Here is a 20,723-nt window from a genome sequence, read left to right on the forward strand (position 1 = left end):
CACTTTTGTATGTTGGCTGATTGTGATATGACCTGTATATGCTCTAAATATGCCCTAATATTGTTGCCAAATCTGGGATTAGATGTGAGGTTTAGCCATGTCCGTGTGTTTGCATGTGACACAACTGCTGTGAGGGCATGAGTGCATGTGCATGTTTCCAAATTGAAGAACATAAAGAGAGAAAGATGCTCACTTGAAGCTTGATAGGGCTTGCATAAAGTTTCATGTAATTGTGGCGATCAACCTTGCTAACAAGAGGACGCTTGTTCACTTCCACAAACCAAAGGATTTTACTCTTTTCAAACGTGCTTTCTGCATACAAGCAAACAAGAGCAAGACATACAAACATGTTACGGAGAACGGGAACAGGAATGGGGAAACACCAGGTAAGCGAGGGAGGTGCAAGATATAGAAGAAGAAAGGAGAAGAGTAGAGAAAGTGGGAAGGCAGTGACTCGAGAGAAAATGGAAGAGGGAAGGCAGGGAGAGGAGAGAGAAGGAGATAATGAAACACATAAGTCAATTGACCTAAACATGACCTGAAATGGGGGATGTAGATGGGAAGCACCGGGAAATGGCTGAAACGGTCAAAACACGCTGTTTCGGGAAGGGGAATTGCATTTGGATTCCCCAAAACATCTGTTTCGGGATGGAGACCCTGCATTTAGGCTGTTTCCTGTAACTATTCTCAAAAAACATGAAATGTGCTTCCTCAATCTCTAATTACTTCAGCTTAATATTTAGAAAATGGTGCCCTTACCGAAAGGTACATAAGTTTCTGGTTCACTCTTTAAGATGCTGAGAAAAGGTGGTGACTTCTGCACTCCTGTGTTCAAGATGCACGCCAAGTTTGTGTCATCAACTTGAACAAACTCTGTCTCTTCCTCCTCCATTGCCACACTGATGAAGGCCTCGTATTCTGGACCCTGCAAGCAATCACAAACAAAAGCTCACATTTTTAAATGTATAATGACCTAACACATGAATCTTCTATAAAGAATGGAGGGAATATAGATGCAGGCATTACTGTGAATTGTTGGAAGAACCCGACCACAGTGGTTCCATCTCGCTTCAAAATCTCTTCAGCTTCCCCTTTTGAAGAAACTGTAGTGGCAGGCGTTCCAGTATGTTTTTTGACCCAGACCACAATCTCATTCCTGTCCAACAACAAAAAACTCACTTGTGATGTGGAGCAGAAAATTGTCATACATACAAATAATAAAAATACAACACACTTGCTCTTCTGGTGCCCACAAATGGAGCTGCAGCGGCAACCCATTTTCCAAAACACTGTCAAGGGGTTAGCAAGTCCTTCACAATCCACTATTAACTTAATGCACAAAAATGAGTAGTATGCTATTATCCAATTTGTGGCACACACCTCTAAAGAAGGCCAATTCGTACCCATTCCAAGGTCCTCTACAGACAACAAGCAGCCCCCATCCAGGATGGTCATAGGGCAGCAGCCAAGATGGGAGAAACCAAGAAAAGCCATGGGCAACTGTTATACATGCATGTGGGCAGTGGGTGCTTGCAGAAACATGCTTGATTAACACTAATTAAATGCTGATTGATCTGCTATAAACGCTAATCATGCATGCTTCCACGAGCATGCAATGTTGGTATCAGAACTTTAGGTCACCTAGACACACGAGCATGCCATGTTAGTATCAGAGCTTTAGGTCACCTAGACACTATATCCAAGTTCACGTTCATGGAGGATGAGATAGATACAGCACTAATTCCCATGTCAAAAGTTCCAGTTGAGTCACCGTTGGAAGAAGAGCCAAAAGAGGTGCAGCATTGGCTTCGCATTGACTGCAAGGAAGTAGTTGTTTCCCCCAGTTTGTGAGTCTTCAAAGTTGTAGCCGCATGTCAAGGTTATTGTAACCAGTTTTCCAAAGGTGGTAGTGGAGCAAAGGAGAATGATTTTCCCTTGTGCTCCAAGTTCCGCAAGAGAGGGGATGTCCTGTGCATCACTTACATGAGTGCCATATGGACATGGTCAATACGCTTTTGAGCAAGTTCACCAGCCGGATAGGCACAATATTCAAGAGGCCCAAGTGCTTCTCGGACATCCCAAATATCAAGCGTCCAAGTATGAAAACACTTGGCAGTTGGCACAGTTGATATTAACCAACCAACCCAAATCAGCCAACCCTATAAATAGGCAACTGAGGGTGGGTCAGATGAGAGCATTCATGATCGGATCTTTTAAGTCAAAGTATGAAAACACTTGGCAGTTGACCCATTTGATACTAGCCAACCAACCCTAATCAGCCAACCCTATAAATAGGCATCTGAGGGTGGGTGAGATCAGAGCATTCATTATCATATCTTCTAAGTCAAAGTCAAGAGCAGTAACAAACATGCCTGATCAATAGTTAACAATCATAACACAGCACGTTCCAACCTTGTACAGCTTTGGAGTATCAATGTGACAAACCTCATGTGGTACACAAAGGATAGTACATACAGACCCGTGGGCAAGCGCAGGTGCCATGTGGCAACGATGACACGTGGCAGGTTGTGGACCTAGCCTAGAGCAGTAAAACAAACCGACCAATAGCTTTGGTGCATATATATACATGGGTAGCCAAATCGTTATAATCATCTGCTTTCCTCAACATTGGACAAAAGATTCCTAAAGATGGAGTTGTTCAAGCAATGAAGTACACCAGCAATTCAAGTGCGGGAGAGTCGTGGACACAACTCTCTCTCAGGAGGAGTCGTCAAGCAACTGATCGGTCAATGTTTCAAGTGTGATTCCGCCGAGCACATCGCGAAGGATTGTCCGAGGACCTTGGAGGAGCCATTCAAGGAGGTGGCTCTTCAAAACCAGAGGAGCAGTCTGACAAGGAGGCTTCTTCTTCAAAACCAAAGGATGAGTGTGACGCAGATGCATGTGTGTGCGTCTCAGCTTTTTTCATTTCTCAAGTTGTGAGCACACACCAAGGGTGCTTCATCGCATCAGGCCATAAGTACGAACAAAGGAAGTTTTCACTAAGTGAAGAATCTTTGGCTTCAGTGGCGGTTGCTTCAATTTCTAGAGTCGTTCAAGAGGAGTCTTCTCACATGCCATTTGCATTGGGTGGAGTACCTTCAGTGTAAGACTCTGATGTCATGGAGGCACCACAAGAGGACATATCATTAGATTTGCCGTGGGAGGATAGGCCAGCTTCACAATACACAGATTTCTTGGAAATTGTATCGACAACAACTAGGGTTTTGACTTCAATGTATCAACAAATGAGAACTTGGAGTATGTTCCACTAGACATGGGTGGTTTAGGCATACAAGTGCCGAGTAGTACTATTGGACACAAATTTGGTGCATCGTTTCTGAGAAGTATTGTTTGTGGTTTTGCTTCCTTCCTTCAAAGTGCATTGGCGTTGGTGCAAGCAAGTATTGCGATCCATCTAAGTGGATGCATTAGTGGCTGGAGTGCAGATAGTGGAGTTTTTCCATGCCTCTCTGTAGTGTTCTTCCCATGGGCTCTACCGTGGCACGATACTTAATGGTCTCCAGTGTTTTTTCATGGACGGTTTGACAGACGGACAGTGCTAGATGAGGCAGAAATTGGTCATCCGCACGTTTCTTTGCAATGAGCTGACGTGGCGAGGACAGAATTCGCGCTCAACGCAAAGTGGTCTTGTAGTGTTCGAGATCTTGGGTATCTTGGATGAGCTTTGCTTGGATCTTTCCCTTTTATGGAAGGGCACTTTATATGGACACCGTGCATCTAAGGACAGTTTCATGGAAGGGCACTTTATATGGACACCGTGCATCTAAGGACAGTTTCATGGAAGGGCACTTAATATGGACATTGTGCATCCGAGGATAGTTGCAATTCAAGTGGGGGAGAATGTGACACACCTCACCTGTGGTACACAGAACAGTATGTACAGGCCCATGGGCATGCACAAGTCTCACATGGCAGCAATGACGTGTGGCAGGCCGTGGACCTAGCCAACAGCAGTAAAACAAACCGCCTACTAGCTTTGGTGCATATATATACGTGGGTCACCAAATCGTCATATGGTGTTTCTCTGTAGGCAAGGAGCATTGCGAAACAGCAGCAGAAAGCAGCCCTGATCTGCAGCAACAGCCAACGGTTTGTTCCCCGGAGCTCTGAAGGTAAAATCCATCAGTTCTTTCATTTTCGGCCTTCAGCCATTTGGCAGCCTTGTACATTGAGCAGCCTGCTCCCAGACTTAAAAGTTAAGAGAGAATATAGTAGATTAGGTATCTGTGAGTGCTTCAGAGTAAGTCTAAGTCTTCCATTGGATTATTTTTTTCGTTACATTTTTGCACTTAACAGATAGGCCTTACATTCAGCATCAGATCTTAGGTCTCAGAGGGCCTTGCTTTCTAGTTCGGAAGTGCAAATAGGTTGTACCGTAACAGCGCACTACCACCGAGATACATGGGTGCTTTCTTTTTTTTTTCCTTTGTTTTGTTTAGGACTATTGAAATTTGTCTTTTCTAGGCATTCTTCAATGCTGATTACTTGATTAGGGGTCAGCCCATCAGAAGCATGGTATCAAACATCTTCTTTGGCATCCCGGATTCAGCTTAGGAATTGTCCTTGAGGTATGGAGGACTTGCAGAAGCATCCTTTGTTTTGGACAAAGTAGCAACCTGCTCGATTGGCCGGAAGAGTTTGCTGCCTAGGCAGCTGTCCTTGCCATGCCAACCCAGGACTTGCAGAAGCATCTTTTGTTTTAAACAGATGAGCAATCTGCTTGATTCGCTGGTACAGCTGGCTCCCTAAGTAGCTTCCCTTTCCACTCAGCTGGATTCATCTCTTCTACAGCAGCAGCTCAAGTTTTGAAAGTATCAAGACTTGAATATATATATATACCTAGATGAATCCAGGAACATGCCCAAATTCACCTTTTAGGAACGTGCATGTTATGTACTCATGGTATGTAACATGCATGTTATCAAGACTTGAACACTACCACATCAGAAAGACGAACAGAAGCTGAATGGACAACAGAATGAGCAGCAAGATGGTTTCTAGATGTTAATCCCCATTCTGCTATTCTACAGTTTTAGCAGATAAAAGCAGATTTTATGAGCCCCCCATTCTGCTATTCTGCATTTTCAGCAGATCAAAAGCAGATTTTATGAGCCCAAATGACCTTGCAGGCACAAAACTTAAGCCATGGGTTTTTTTTGGAGTGGAATTCTATTTCAATCTAACCGATACTTCCTCTGCAGCAGCAGGGAACACATCCGTGTCTTGCACAGGGACTTCAACCCCTTACCAACTCGGGGGACAGCCATGGGATATTCGCGCGATGATGCCCAAAATGTAATACTAAATTCAAAGGGCAACAATCATGTGCATAGCATGTGAAAGACCAGTAGTAAAATTTGTGCAAGCCTATAAATCAAATGAGACAATCATGGCATAGGGAATGGCCAGCGGGAGGCCTTTCCCAGGAGAAAATCCAGTGAGCAGCAGCAGCTGCAAGCTGGTTTCTAAGGAAAGGCCAAGAGCTGGCCATTCCCACCCATCATGCATTGTGGGTAGTTGATGGCGAGAGCAGCAACATTCTGAGCTTGATGAGGACAGAGACAACATTCCTAGCTTTGATGTCAACAGCAGCAACATTCCGAGCTTTGATGGCAATGGTATTCTCTAGGAAATTGTGACAAGTCAGATTCTGATCAGAATGGCCACTGAATTTCTGTGATGCAGACATTTGGATAAAGAGGATCCCGATTCTTCTGGACCAGCGTTCCTGATTGTACGGCTATGATGGCAGCTCCAGCAACCCATGAACATGACGTGTCTAGAATGTGTAATGTCAGGCACTCCAACAAATCAAAAATCCAGAATTCATGCGCCTAGCATGTGAAAGATCATCACAACTAATTAAAAGGACAAAATCTATGTGACTAGCATGCAAATTTTATGTGATGTGGCCAAAGTGCGCATAGCCCAATGGTGTGGGCTTGTGACTTGGGGAGGGGGCCTCTGGGTGGGTACCAAATTGCAACTACAGTAGGATCTACTCAAGGGAATTTATGTGATGCAGTAATGCGCAAATCAAATGAAAAGATAATGTACCTTGTGAATCCACCAGTGTAGGGCTCCCCTGTACCGTTGGTGAAGAAAAGGAGGGTGGGGTAGCCCTTGATGCCATAGAGGGAGGCAGAGCGAGGGCTTCCCACAGCATCGAGCTTCGCAAAGGAGACGGGGGCGTCAGCCTCTTGGAGGAGGAGGGCTGCCGCCGCGAACTCTGGCATGAGCTCGGAGCTTCTGGTGCACCAGGGGGCGTACCCTAGCAGCAGCACATGCTGGTTGGAGGCCAAGAAGGAGGTCGCAGTGTGATCTGAGAGCTGTATCAGAGCCTTCTTCTGCTGCGCCAAACTCACCACGGAGGAAGATGATGACGGTGATGAGCTTGCTGGCTCTGGGTCTTCCAAGTCTAATTCCAGTAGATCGAGGTCATCGAGCTCGCCTTCAGAAGTGGCTATGGAGACGGCCGTGAACGCTGCGGTTGCACAGAGAGAGATGAGAAGGAAAGCTATGAACGAAGAAGAAGCCATAGCCTGCCTCTCTCTAGATCTGTAGTCGCATAGACAGTGAACTGAGTGTGAACTTATCGTGTGCACTGTGAGTCGGTCACCCCCACGACGTGTTGCACCTTTAGAGTTTTAAACTTTAAACACGTTTTGACTAAAATGTCCTTAATTTTGTGCTTTTTTTAAGAATTGAGAAAAAAATGAAAATGAGAATTTGTAGGTTTATTTTATATAGCTTGTAGGTTTTTTTATAAGGCTTGAGATTCGATTAAAGGTAAAGAAAAAAAACAGCACATGAGTCCTTTCCACATATTGTTACACCATGTATATCCACCAAAAATCCTGCAACTAAGCATCGAACTCAACCTGCAAACTGCACTTGTTCCAAAATGTGTTTCTCCAGCTTTCTATCCTTTGTTGAAGATGCCACCACTTCCTTCTTTTTCGCCCAGAAAAGTAGCTTCCAATGAGTAATCAGCATTGGTGTTGTCCACATCCATAGAATACCAATGAGAAAGTTCTGAGTCTTGAATATCTGTTGTGCCAACTTCTTTCTGGACCCTTTCAAGATGTTCCTGATCTGCACATTCATGTGAAATTTCAGACTTGCCAAAAGATTGGAATTTTTGTTTTGAAAGACATGAAGATTCCTGAATAACCAGATAGACCATAGATAACATGCTCTAATTAGTTTGTAGGTTTTCGATAAACCACTACTATTGGTTTATTTTATATCGTTTTTTTTTAAGGTTTTCAATGAACCACTACTCCCACAAAGACTTCTTATTTTATAGGTTTATTTTACATAGTAGGTATAAGCATAAATCACTACTCTCATACTAACACCTTACTTACTCCCCCCATTGTCATAGGGCCACAATTTAAGCTAGCAACCTCATTCACGAGATCAAATACCTCATGTTTGCTTTTGACAAATGCATGACTTAGTCTAAAAGGCCCCTTACACTATGCCTTCAAGACCATCAATGTAGCTTCTATAGAAGCGTCATGAATGCCACAAACATGGTGCTCTTGTGCACGCTATTTATGGCATGCTTGGGGCTTCTCATGAAGGCCCATGAAGGCCCCATTAATGTTCTTTGAAAGCATTGAATCTTTAGAATGGTAATATCCAGTATGTTCAAATTGTGAAAGTCTCATATTCACTCAAATTATGAAGGAGGATTAATTAATGTCCACTATTTTACGGGCATTAGTTTATGTTATAAGGTACCTTTACAATTCGAGAGTTCTTTATTAACTCTCTCTCTCTCCCTCCCTTTGTATCTCTCTACACGGCCTTCCCTCCACCTCCTAAATATGTCACTCGCCTACCTTCATCATCTGTCTTCATCGCTAGGAAAGCATGATCTCTACGAGCTGAGAGAGAGAGAGAGAGAGAGAGAGAGGGGGGGGGGGGAGGGGGGAGGACGGAAAAAAAAAACAACAAGCAAACAAACCTATCATACTAGACACCTTATACTTATAACTTAGACATCTCATTTGCTTCAAAAAAACAAGAAAGGGAATCCCTACTTTTTTCTTACTAAAAATTCATATGAAATATTTTCATTTAGTTCATTTATATAAACAAAGTGGTGTTAGGCCATTACTAAAAATTTATTTGAAATTTTATCATTTAGTTTCTATATAAAAAAAAGAAAGTGGTGTTATATTAGACCATTACTAAAAATTTATATGAAATCTTTTCATTTAGTTCCTTTATAAAAAAAAGTGGTGTTATATTAGGCCATTCTGTGGAAAACCCAAGTGAGGGAGAATTAAAGCCCACTATTAACTTCATGTTTGATTGAGGAAAGCAATAAACAATAAATGTGATTCAAGGCATAATGATAAGAAAAAGTATATATTTCATTGCTAATTTCTTGCACTAAATGAGCAAGCAAGTAGTCATTTTATAGATTAAAAAAGAAGCATCTAGATCCTCAACTCTCTTCTTAATCCTCTCAATAAATCCTATATTTTCTCCATCAACTCATGTGACACCATGTGCCCATGAAATCATCAAACTTTACATCATACATGAACTTTGAAATCTCTATTCTTACTTCATCTTCTCTCATTAACTAATATTCACCAACTTCCAACAAAATAGCCTTGAGTTTAGGGACTTTTAAACCTTCCACACATGCATCACTATGCTCCTCCTTAATCACACACAATGCCTTATCACCTTAAACTTCAAGTACTATGCTCCTCCTTAATCACACACAATGCCTTATCACCATAAACTTCAACATCTTCCACTTTTATGCACATACGCACACGTGTGTGTGTGCGCGCGCACGCGTGCATACATGTGCATGTACGTGTGTGTATGTGTGTGTGTGTGCATACATGTGCATGTACATGTGTGTATGTGCGCGTGTATGTGTGTGTTGTTGGAGTGGAGACAAAGGTAGCAACACAAACACAAATGCAACCAAGCAAACAAAGATAGACAAAAGCACGATACTCAAAATAGATTGATGAGAATGAGTGAAGTGACATGATAAGGTCACTTACACACACTCATAAGAGTGTGTACACATGCTCAAGGGAAAAAGTTCCTTGGTCCATTATTAGCCTATGTCCATACATCACTACCTTATAAAGTGCTTGGTTCGTTATTAGCCTACATCCATACATCACTACCATATAAATGGTTACAAAAACCCCTTGTAGCGAGAATGAGTGAAGTGACGTGTCAAGGTCACTTACACACACTCATAAGAGTGTGTACACACGCTATGGGGAAAAACCTCCTAAAGAGGAAAAAAGTGCCCCGTTCCATGATTAGCCTATGCCATAGTGTGTACACACGCTATGGGGAAAAACCTCCTAAAGAGGAAAAAAGTGCCCCGTTCCATTATTAGCCTACACCACACATCACTACCATATAAATGGCTACAATTCCCTCCCCCCCCCTTTATAGTGATAATGTGAACATGTACAAAAATCATATATATCAATCCCAAATGGCAGTAAGCCCAAAGCTTCGCATGGAAAGCTCTCTTGTGAGAGAGACTGTAGATATCTATGTTATGGTAGTGATGGGTGAACTCCAGTAGGACTACTTGGTCCACTTTTTACCCTCCATAAGTGGGGTTATCTCCCTCGTGCGCTCTCGGTGTGAACCTACCCGTGCACTCTTGGTGTGAACCTACCCTTATTTCATTATAGTTTATCTTAGATTATACGTCACTTATCACGTAATCTACAACATTGCTTTGTGTGCCTCTCCTTGTACTCTCATGATTGTACTTCTTTGTGTGCGTGTATGGATTTATGTGCTTGGTTGCATCATCTCTTCAGCATTTGGTATCAGGTCCTTATGCTTTGTGATTTTAGGGACTCACATCTGCAATAGCAACTCACATAAAGGCAGCCCGTTTTTTAATGTGGTGGCAGTTTGTAGCTTCAACCACCTCATCTCCCTACCTTGGTCTCTTCAAAAGACCCCTTGGGGTGCCTAAAGGCCATAGGCCTTCATTTACAAGGTTCATAGGAACTAGGAGAAGTAGGAAAATATAGTCGCCACTCTATAGGTCAGCCTAGCCATCTTCCATAGCCCACTCCAAGAAGCTGCGTACATACACGAACTCGTCGTTGTAGTCCAATTAACTATCCCCCTGTCCAATGCCGCCCAATTTGTGGTGGTTTTGCCCATTGCTACTCGCTCGTCCAACTCAGTCGCGATAGCACCACTTGCAGCTCCCATTTTGAAAAAAAACAAAGGTAATTTTTCACCATTTTGTTTCTCGTCTCTTCCCAAGTCTCCCAAGCCAAAAATCGTCAAAATCAGAGTCCGCTTGGGCCTCCAAAACACCTCTGTGAATTTGTAGCTTGTCCCAAAACAGAGTTGAACCGAGCATAAAGGTATATGCAAGATTCTTCAAGCTACTCTCATCGGTGGTACTAGCATCGAAATACATTATCGAGATTGCATAAATTGCAAAAAGTAATCTCTATCCCTACTCCTTTCAATACTTTTGTAGGTCTTCATACAACTACTTTTGCAATGTTTCACATTCTAATCAGTAGTAGAAGCATACATACTTGCAGTATTTTGGCAAATTTGCATCACTTACATTCAGTTGGGTATAGAGAGTACACCTGTAGACACTATGGCTGGTAATGATGTGTTTGGGATGCTTTCTATTGATGAAGGCAAGCTTGACGGGACTAACCATTATGTGCTTATATGATGAGGCACTTATTGGTTGCCAAAGGGCTTTGGGAAATAGTAATAGGAGATGAAAAACATCCAAAACTATAGTGCAATAGCCTATTTCTACAATGCAGCCTACTCTTACTATTTCTACAGGAGGTGTTACAGTCGCTTCAGTCATACTAACACATGTACCTCCTACTACAGGAGGTGTTACAGTCACTTTAGCCATACTAACACCTATACCTCCTACTACTGCAGATCAAAGACGATGGGATTCTAGAGATGCACAGGCAAATTCCCTCATTGGTCTCTCAGTAAAGGGGAGCATTATATCACATATCCGTTTATGTGTCATTGCTATAAGTTAGCATGGGATGCCCTTGTAGCACTATATTAAGTGCGCAATGAGGCTCATGTGGCCTACCTGAAAAAGCAACTGGACATGTTGCGTTTAGATGAGGGTGACTCTATGGATGAGTATCTCACAAAGGTGAAAGACCTTCGAGAACATCTAGCCAACATTCATGAGCTTATTCCAGATAGTTTACCATCCTTAATGCATTGCCTGCCTCATATTAGGGCTTTGTTACTACACATCAGTTGCTCATGAAAGGGAATGCAGATGCCTTTTCTTTTGATGAGATTGCTCCTGTAAGAGAAGCGATCCTAGATGAACAAGTCGGGAATGATGATTGGTGATTGGGCTTTTGTCTCTCAAGGCAAAGGTGAAGGGAAGGCATCCAGAGCTAGTGGGGCTACAAGGCTAAAGGTGGGATAGCTGCTTCTTTTGACAAGGATGATAGTGAGAAGCCCAAGAAGAAGGGTAAATGTAATTACTATTAGAAGCCAAGGTACTACATAAATGAGTGCAGGAAAAGGCTTACAAAAGAGAAGGAGAAGAAAGACTCTAGCATGTATGTGGCCGATGCATCACCACCTAGTGCTAACAAAAAGGCTAGCTATGCTCAAGATGAATGGGTATTTCTAGGTACATTGCAGCTATGATCCTTCCTTGCATGATGTATGCATGGTAGTTATTACTGATGTATGGTACTTTGATAGTGGTGCTCAAGCACATTACATCATAGCATCATCTCTTCTCTTCCTTGGTAGATGCTCCCACGAGGGGGGGCACGGTTACATGTGCAAACAACTACAGTTATGTCATTAAAGGAGTTGGAAAGATTGAGCTCACTGCTACAAATGGTGGGGTGATCACTCTCAATGTATGTACCAGGTATCAAGAAGAATCTCTTGTCGGTTTTAGCCATTGTTAGGTCTGACCTAGTGGTCCATTCAGATGCACTATACATGATTGCATTGTTGGGGATATTATTGTTGCATCCGGTACTTTATGTCATGGTCTTTACAGACTTGATGCATACGAGAGAGTTGCATGTGATGCACATATAGTGTTTAGTACATCGATGAGTGTGATAGATGTAGAGCTATGGCATACTTGGCTTGGTCACCTCAATTTTGCTAGTCTGCTACGCTTGCAAAGGCATGATATGATCTCCACATTGTTGCCACTTGATGCATCTATCTCTGAGGGTTACATTTTAGGCAAGATGCACCTAGTAAAGTGCAGCAAGTGAATCCTAAGCCTACTTGGAAGTTTCACATGAGCAAATATGAGGAATAATGCACTTTTTCATGAAAGGTGCTACCAATGCATGTGCATGTGAAACCTAGGAATCCCACCTAGCCTGTTCTATTATGCGAGGTGTGGAGGTGGATACCACAGTTACATTTGAACAAGTATCACCATCTAAAGCACTTCTACTATCCTATGTTGGCGAGATAGGGCATGCCTCAATGCCAATAATAACAACATTTTAAAGCTGTTTGGCAAAACAATACATGGCGTATCATATAGGACCATAATGGATAGTTGGTCTTGTCAAGGTTATCAGCAGAAAGGCATCCCTACTTGCATTTTGTTTGTTGCTACCTTAACTACTTGTAGCTACTGGTAATTCCCATTGAATGCAACCGAGATGTGGGTGCCAATAGATCATTGAGATGATGAAGAAACCTACAAAGTGTATGAAAAATGGCAGAGTCTCTAGAGTGTAGAAATGTTACTAGTAGGGATGCAAAAATCCATGACAATGATGATGATGTTGTCAAAGTTGTTGATGATGAGCTATAAGATGCGATATCGACGATGATGAAGGTAATGGCCCTATATGTACAAACCAAATGTATGCTACTCTAGTGCAAAATACCTAAAATCTAACAAAAGTTGTTAGATTTTAGGTATTTTGCACTAGAGTAGCATACATTTGGTTTGTACATATAGGGCCATTACCTTCATCGTCGTCGATATCGAAAGTTGTTAGATTTTAGGTATTTTGCACTAGAGTAGCATACATTTGGTTTGTACATATAGGGCCATTACCTTCATCGTCGTCGATATCGCATCTTATAGCTCATCATCAACAGCTTTGACAAACTACTTTTGTTAGATTTTAGGTATTTTGCACTAGAGTAGCATACATTTGGTTTGTACATATTGGAAGTGTCATATCAAACTACTTTTGTTAGATTTTAGGTATTTTGCACTAGAGTAGCATACATTTGGTTTGTACATATAGGGCAATTACCTTCATCATCGTCGATATCGCATCTTATAGCTCATCATCAACAGCTTTGACAACATCATCATCATTGTCATGGATTTTTGCATCCCTACTAGTAACATTTCTACACTCTAGAGACTCTGCCATTTTTCATACACTTTGTAGGTTTCTTCATCATCTCAATGATCTATTGGCAGCCACATCTCAATTGCGTTCAGTGGGCATTACCAATAGCTGCAAGTAGTTAAGATACTTGCATTTTGTGGAGACAAAGGTAGCAACAAACACACAAATGCAACAAAGTAAATAGACATTAAGATAACATTCTTCTTTTTTTCCTATATAACAACTGTATTTTACTCTTTTGTTTATTATACAGATACATCAACATCAAAATAACCTTCTTCTTCTTTTTTTCCTATACAACAACTGCATTTTACTCTTTTTTTATTACATAGATACCTCACAGATGCATCAACATAAAGATAACCTTCTTCTTCTTTTTTGCCTACTCAACAATTGCACAACCATGTTACTCTTCATATATATATATGATACATTTGTGGTTAGGTCTCATCATGAATATACTCTCTTTGAATTAGGTCTCATGGGCCATATTTATTCTCAGGAAAGCGATAAGATTCTCTCTCTCTCTCTCTCTCTCTCTCTCTCTCTCTCTCTCTCTCTCTCTCATGCAAGAGGGAAGTGTAGATGTTTTGGAATTCCTTAATTAGGTTAGGCAAAGGTGTGCATGCACACGTACGTGGCTGTGCATGTGTGTGTGTGTGGAAGGGGGGGGGATAAAAACATAATTACAACCTACTAGAAACCACAAATATAAATATTGAGATAGAAGTTATATAAGATCTCTATATCAAGTTGGAGACACAATAATTTGAGAAACTTAAAAATCATTTAAAGACATAATTTGGAAAGGGCAAATATGTCGAGTGAGTTGACTCCAAAAGTAGTGAATGAACTTTAGAGGTGGAATCACTATACTTATACATTCCTCGTTGAGATAGAGATGAAAGAATCTATCTCCCCTTGGGGAAACTCGAGCACCTACGGGGGCCCTTTTGGCCTATTTTTGGGGAAACCATATAGCGTAGAAAGAACATAATGCCGCCTTGCAAGGGCGGACCAGTATATATGAAAAACTAACAATGAAATTTCAGCATAAGAAAAGGGAGCTATCCCTTAAAACATGGCAATGTTTCCCTTTTCCCTTCAATGTTTTGTTGATTCAACATCATTGGTTCATCCGATATCATGGTGCTTGTTTGCATCAACAAGGGTACACTAAGCCCTATATTTTATCTGGACAATGGAGGACCATATCACAAACCAGAAGAATCTGGGGGTGAGATGTCTACATCAAAGGAAATTTGGTCTAGTTGGTGGAGTAGTATGGAAGTTTGGTCTCATTATGATTAGGCAATTTAGTTTTGATATTGCTAAGATGTCTTCAGATGTTTACTATTGTATCACTATTACACAAGCAGGAGTGGTTTCGTTTGGTCATGAGATGAGGATGTTTTGTAGTTCAGGTGGAGATGCCACCATACACCAAACAAATAATTATATTAGTAATGGGAAGCAAGGTGTCAACAAGGCTATACACTTGTTATTAATGTCAATAAAGTCTAACACATTGAATTAGAAGAGTTTAAGCAATGGTTGAGTAAGTTGAGTGCAAAAAGACAATAACTTGTAATAAGGAAAATTGATTGTAAGTAAGGGAAATGTATTTCAAAATTTTGATACGAATAAGACTTAAAGAAAACTTAAAGAATTAGAGAGAAAACTTAAAACAATTCAGCTTAGATATAGTAACAATGATGTAATGTACTCATGATATAAGGAGAAAACAACTAAATTGAATCTATAGTGAAAAAGATCTATAAGTGTATTTATGTGAATATATGTGTGTTGTCTTAAAGTATGCACCACTTGAGTGCATACTTGAGTGCATACACACCACACACACGAGTGCATGCATGAGTGTCTGGCGTGTATGCATGAGTGCAAATGGGTGACTGTGTGCATGAGTGTAGGTGCATACATGCGCATGTGCATGCATGCATGGATGTGGGTGTGCATGTATGCATACATGCGTGCATGTGTGCGTGTGTGTGTGTGTGTGTGTGTGTGAGAGAGAGAGAGAGAGAGAGTAGAAATTGTACATGTAAAAGTGTATGAGTGTGAGGGTGCTATTACACTCGCATGTGGTATGATGATAAGGTTTTGAAATGCCATAAGTCTAAGGCACCATGAGCCTTCGAAATTTTGCTCAAAGGAATTTAACGAGCATTGAGTTAAGATAGAAATCCCAAATAAAAAACTAAAATCATGGTTCAAGTAATCTAAAGAGTACAGAACAAGGGTATTGAGTATAAAAACGTGTGAGAGAGAGGTTAACCATATGAAAATAATGCAAGTACAGAAGATAAATATGGAAAAGGACATGCAAGGAGTTGTTATCATTGTTGTTGGAAAAACCACAACACTACTAGAGTTGAATTATACTTGTAAATCCTAAAAACTTATAGTATTGGGCTATAGAGGAGAATGCGCTAGTAACTATACGTATGCTGGAAATAAATAGGAGGCTTGTAGTGCTCTATTTACAGAGAAAAGCCTCACTTTTAAAAATGTATAATATCACATGAGTTCAACGTGAGACCTATTTTAAATTAGGCATTTACATTTATAGTAGCATCCTATCTATTGGTTACCTAATGTATTTGCACAAATTAGGAAATTTATGCCTAGTGTATTTGAAAGAACGTATACATTTAGGAAATGATATGTATATTCCCAAAAATCGTGTATACATACCTAATTTTCAGCACCCTATACACGCATATGATATGGGGGTTTTCTTAAGAGTGAGACCCTTGGTTAGAGAAATAGGTTTTCTTAAGAGTGAGGCCCCTGGTTAGATAAGTGGGTGTTGGATAAAGAAGAAGAGACAAGATATTGTTTTCTTAAATGTGTATTTAGACAAGTCTTATAATGGAATACATTATAAGACTTGAAATGTGTATTTAGACAAGTCTTATAATGGAATACATTATAAGACTTGAAAGTGTATTTGGGCAATATTGGACAAAGAAGAAGGGGCAAGACATTGTTTTCTTGAAAGTGTATTTGGACAGGTCCTATAATGGGATAGAGAAGGAGAGGCAGGATATTGTTTTCTTGAAAGTGTATTTGGACAAGTCTTATAATAGGATAGAGAAGGAGATGTAAATTTCTTGAAAGTGTATTTGGACAAGTATTATAATGGGATGGGAATTCATCTTATCCATGCTTAAGAAAACAAGATTTGGGGAAGGATTCATAAACTTAGTAAGGATGCTCCTTGAGAATACTAAGACTTTTGTGGCTTTCAAGGGCCACAACGGACTCAAACGATCTCTTTGAGTGGAAATGTTAGACATGGACACCCTCTTTCCCCTTATTGTTTGCATATCTTTAAATGCTCAAGCTTGGGATTTGTAAAATATTGAAGGTTTATGAATCTTCAAGGGCTTTAAGTAGTAGAATGTTGGAAAATATGTGGTGCTCAACAATGTTTCTTTAAGGGGGGGATTTAAGGAGGAACGAATGAGCCTTATAATTGGGTGTACATTTAATTGGGTACACATGCATAAGGTCTAAATAGCCTTGGACAAATTTAATTATGTGATGTGTTGACCAAAGATTATGTGCAATGGTTTTGGTAACATTGCAAAAGTCGAAAAGGTAAAAGATAAGGCAAAGAGAATTCAGGTGATTAGGAAATTCTAGGAGAGAATCAAGAATTGGGATATCTTATTGAGTGTTTTATGGAGATTCTATAGAAAGAATTTGAGAAATCAAATTGAGTGTTTTGTGGAGATTCTAAGGAGAGAATTATGGAGTAGAATGTGGATCTAGAAGGTTATATTGAGTTAAATCTCCAATGAAGCCACCCACGACCTTGTTTTATACTTATTTTGTGTTTGCCTTAGTCGTAGTTATCTTACCTAAATATCAGAGTTAACCATTTGCTATGAATTGCCTTAACCTTGCAAAAATTTAAGTTGGCATCATAGTCCCTAGGGCTATTCTTGTCCAATGATTAGAATTTAAGTTGGTATCAATGTCCCTCAGCTTTTGCAATGAATAGAATATAAGTTAGGAAGATAGTCCCCCAAATCCCAATGTAACATTTCCATAGCCTCCACCATAGTCGAGAAGGGCATGGAGCTCTAGTCACCACCCAGCCATAGAGGGGAGTGTGGATAACACCACACTTCTGGGCACTTATAGGGACCTACCTGCCCATAAGCCTGCCTGATTGCCCAAGTGCTATGACTTGGGCGTCCTCACCCCTAGACCCTAGTTGCACCCACATTTCAGTGTTCAAGCTATGCAACTAGTCGAGCTCCCACGTATGCCACTACAAGCTACATGAGATAACCCCCCTTAAGAATAGTTTTCTTCCACAAAAACAAATCAGGGAAAAGATCTGGTAAACATTCTTAGTTGGTTCCATGTTGAGGCTTGCTCCGGCCTATCCTTCCACTCAACAAGTGCCTATCAAGACACAATATACCTTGTGTTCCGATATTTGAACCTAAGAATTATCCTTGGTTCATGTGGAAGTGACTGTGACTCCAAAATCTGGATCACTTTTTTTCGCATTGTCATGAAAAACTGGATGCACTACAGAGCTCCCTAGCAACTTAAGTTTGTAGGCTATGCTACCATCTATAGCTCTATGATTATAGGAAATCCAGACTAGAATCCATATTTCAAATAAATGGAGTAAATATAGGCACTAAATGTTTCAAATTACTCTAAGCAAATTCTAAATATGGCATGAACTGCTTCCAATTGGGTTGCATATTTGCTAACATATGGCATGAACTGCTTCCAATTGGGTTGCATATTTGCTAACATATGCACGAAGCATATTCTCTAGCACTTGGTTAACTTTCTCTGCCTAGAATCAAGCTACGAATGGTCGGCTATACTCATACTCAGAGTAGTTTCCAATTTTTCAAAGATTTTCCTTCAAAAGGACTATCGAACTTCCTATCTCTATCAAACACTATATCTATAGGTAGGCCATATAGTTTATAGAGACGTTCGATAAAGATCCTAGTAAGCTTGGATATTTTCACATCATTTTACGTTTAAATAAACTTGGACATCTTAGTCAACCTATTCATTCTTCCCTTTAATAAGAGTTTTTATTCGTAAAAATGGTCAAGAAGCTATAAACAAGTGTTTGTGTGCAGACCATATGGTATCTATGCATGTGACTTCCCTAAGGACTATTATAAGGAAAATAGGAAGCACAACCTACATTTTCCTTAAGTATTATGACAAACAAAGCATGTGACTTCCCTAAGAACTATGATAAGGGAAACATGAAGCACAACCTATATTTTCCTTAAGTGTTTGTGTGCAAACCATATGGTATCTATGCTTGTGACTTCCCTAATAACTATGATAAGGGAAACATGAAGCACAACCTGTACTTTCCTTAAGTATTACAACAAACGAATCATATAGCACTAATGTTCCATTTGGAAGCACTAAACCATAAGTGTCACTTGCAATGAAACACAACCCACTACTAAGGCATTAAATAGCATCATGACTATCGTGCCTCATAAGTTCTTAAATTCTAAAAAACTTCATTGAATGTTCTTTGACATCCAAGATATTTATTTGGATATTTTGTGATGTAAAAGATCTCTCTTGTGGTTAGAAACCACACTAGCATAATCAATTTTCACAACTCTTACAAAGTCTTTAGCAATTTGTAATGTATTGTGTGGTAAAATGTTTCAATTAACAAAGGGCACAGTTTGAGGAAAGCTACACTTTCCCCTCGTATGTTTACCCAAGAACAATTTTGAGTCCTTTGTTCTTCCCTGAACAATTCACACACCTTACAATGAAGATGATGAATAGTTCTTCCTTGAACAATTTTGAGTCCTTTGTTCTTCCCTGAACAATTCACACACCTTACAATGAAGATGATGAATAGTTCTTCCTTGAACAATTTTGAGTCCTTTGTTCTTCCCTGAATAATTGTTCTTTCTAGAACAATTCACACAACAACGAAGATGATGTCCACATAGATAGTGTCTACACACTACTAGTAATCAAGAGTAACGTGCAAGCAATGAGAGTCGTACAACCCCTAATCCCATGAGTAAAGATATGCCTATTTACATGTCTACTCTGGCAACCACGGTGCCTGGCACTATAACCCTATGAGTCAATGGAAATCTATGTCTCTATGAACATGTCTGTGGGCTACCATGTTGACATGTAAATGTTAGTAGTGTGACATGAAAAATTGATATCTTTCATTTTCAATTTTGTGTATATTTTGATGGTTTCTCAATGGTAATAAGGTGGAAGCTTGTCCAAGAAGATTGCGGCGCCCACAATTTACCAGTCACAAGTATGCATGTATAGTTTGGTACCAAGCATGAGGAGCCTGTTTAAGGCCATAAAGTGCTTTATGTAATCTGCATACTTTCTTTTTTGCCCCTTTCTGAACAAAGCTAGGAGGCTGAGATACATACACTTCCTCCTGCAAATCACCATTAAGAAAGGTAGTCTTAACATCAAAATGATGTACATAACAACGATGTGAATGGTAGTCATACATCCAACCCATGTACATGCCAACCCATGTACATGCCAACTTTTTTTTTTGCCCCTTTCTGAACAAAGCTAGGAGGCTGAGATACATACACTTCCTCTTCCAAATCACCATTAAGAAAGGTAGTCTTAACATCAAAATGATGTACATAACAACGATGTGAAGGGTAGTCATACATCCAACCCATGTACATGCCAACCCTTGTGTGCAACCAAAGTAACAACGGTGCAAATGGTAGTCATACAAGAAGTAGGAGCAAAAGTCTCCTCAATAGTCAATGGCCTCACACTGAGCATAACGTTTGGCAACCAAACGAGCCTTTTGAGATGATCAATAGAACCATCAGGTTTACATTTAATCTTATACACCCACTTAGTGCTAATAGCGTGCTTGCCAGCGGCAAGTCACATAATTCCCAAGTACTATTCTTTTCAATGGAGTCTAACTTCGAGCATATGGCTACAACAACCCAATCCTCCAAAGAATCAACATGCAAAATAGGTTCCTCATTGTTACACGTGGGACGGCAACAAGAGCAGTGTCAACAAAATGTGAAGATGTATGATGAGATGTAGCACAAGTATGACCAGGCATAAGAGTAGGCTATTTGCTGCCATGTATAGTGTCAATCAGCCCAATGAGGTACATTCCTAATATGTTAGTGCATCTTCCCAGGTAAATAACCCTCACATACATGCTTAATAGAGGGAGTTGCAAGGAGGCAACTCATGAACCATGTTATGCTTTTGCAATTGCATAAGAGATGG

The 20,723-nt window shown here is 40.4% G+C and overlaps 1 protein-coding gene across 1 annotated transcript in view; it reads right to left on the reverse strand.

Moving 5' to 3' along the window:
* LOC147611418 (protein disulfide isomerase-like 1-5) overlaps positions 1-6,664 on the reverse strand; it is a 42,006-nt gene extending 35,342 nt beyond the window's left edge. Inside the window, exons 1-4 of the mRNA XM_086784514.1 lie at positions 6,082-6,664; positions 1,027-1,156; positions 760-925; positions 194-312 (exon numbers count right to left, since the gene is read on the reverse strand). Of these exons, the coding sequence (XP_086640640.1) occupies positions 194-312; positions 760-925; positions 1,027-1,156; positions 6,082-6,563 (897 nt within the window). The 5' untranslated portion in view covers positions 6,564-6,664. The remainder of the gene's footprint in view (positions 1-193; positions 313-759; positions 926-1,026; positions 1,157-6,081) is intronic.
* Positions 6,665-20,723: the final 14,059 nt, after the last annotated feature.

The sequence above is a fragment of the Cibotium barometz genome, chromosome 47 (genome assembly GCF_041138505.1).
Source record: "Cibotium barometz isolate CiBa-2024 chromosome 47, ASM4113850v1, whole genome shotgun sequence".
Lineage (NCBI taxonomy): Eukaryota > Viridiplantae > Streptophyta > Polypodiopsida > Cyatheales > Cibotiaceae > Cibotium > Cibotium barometz.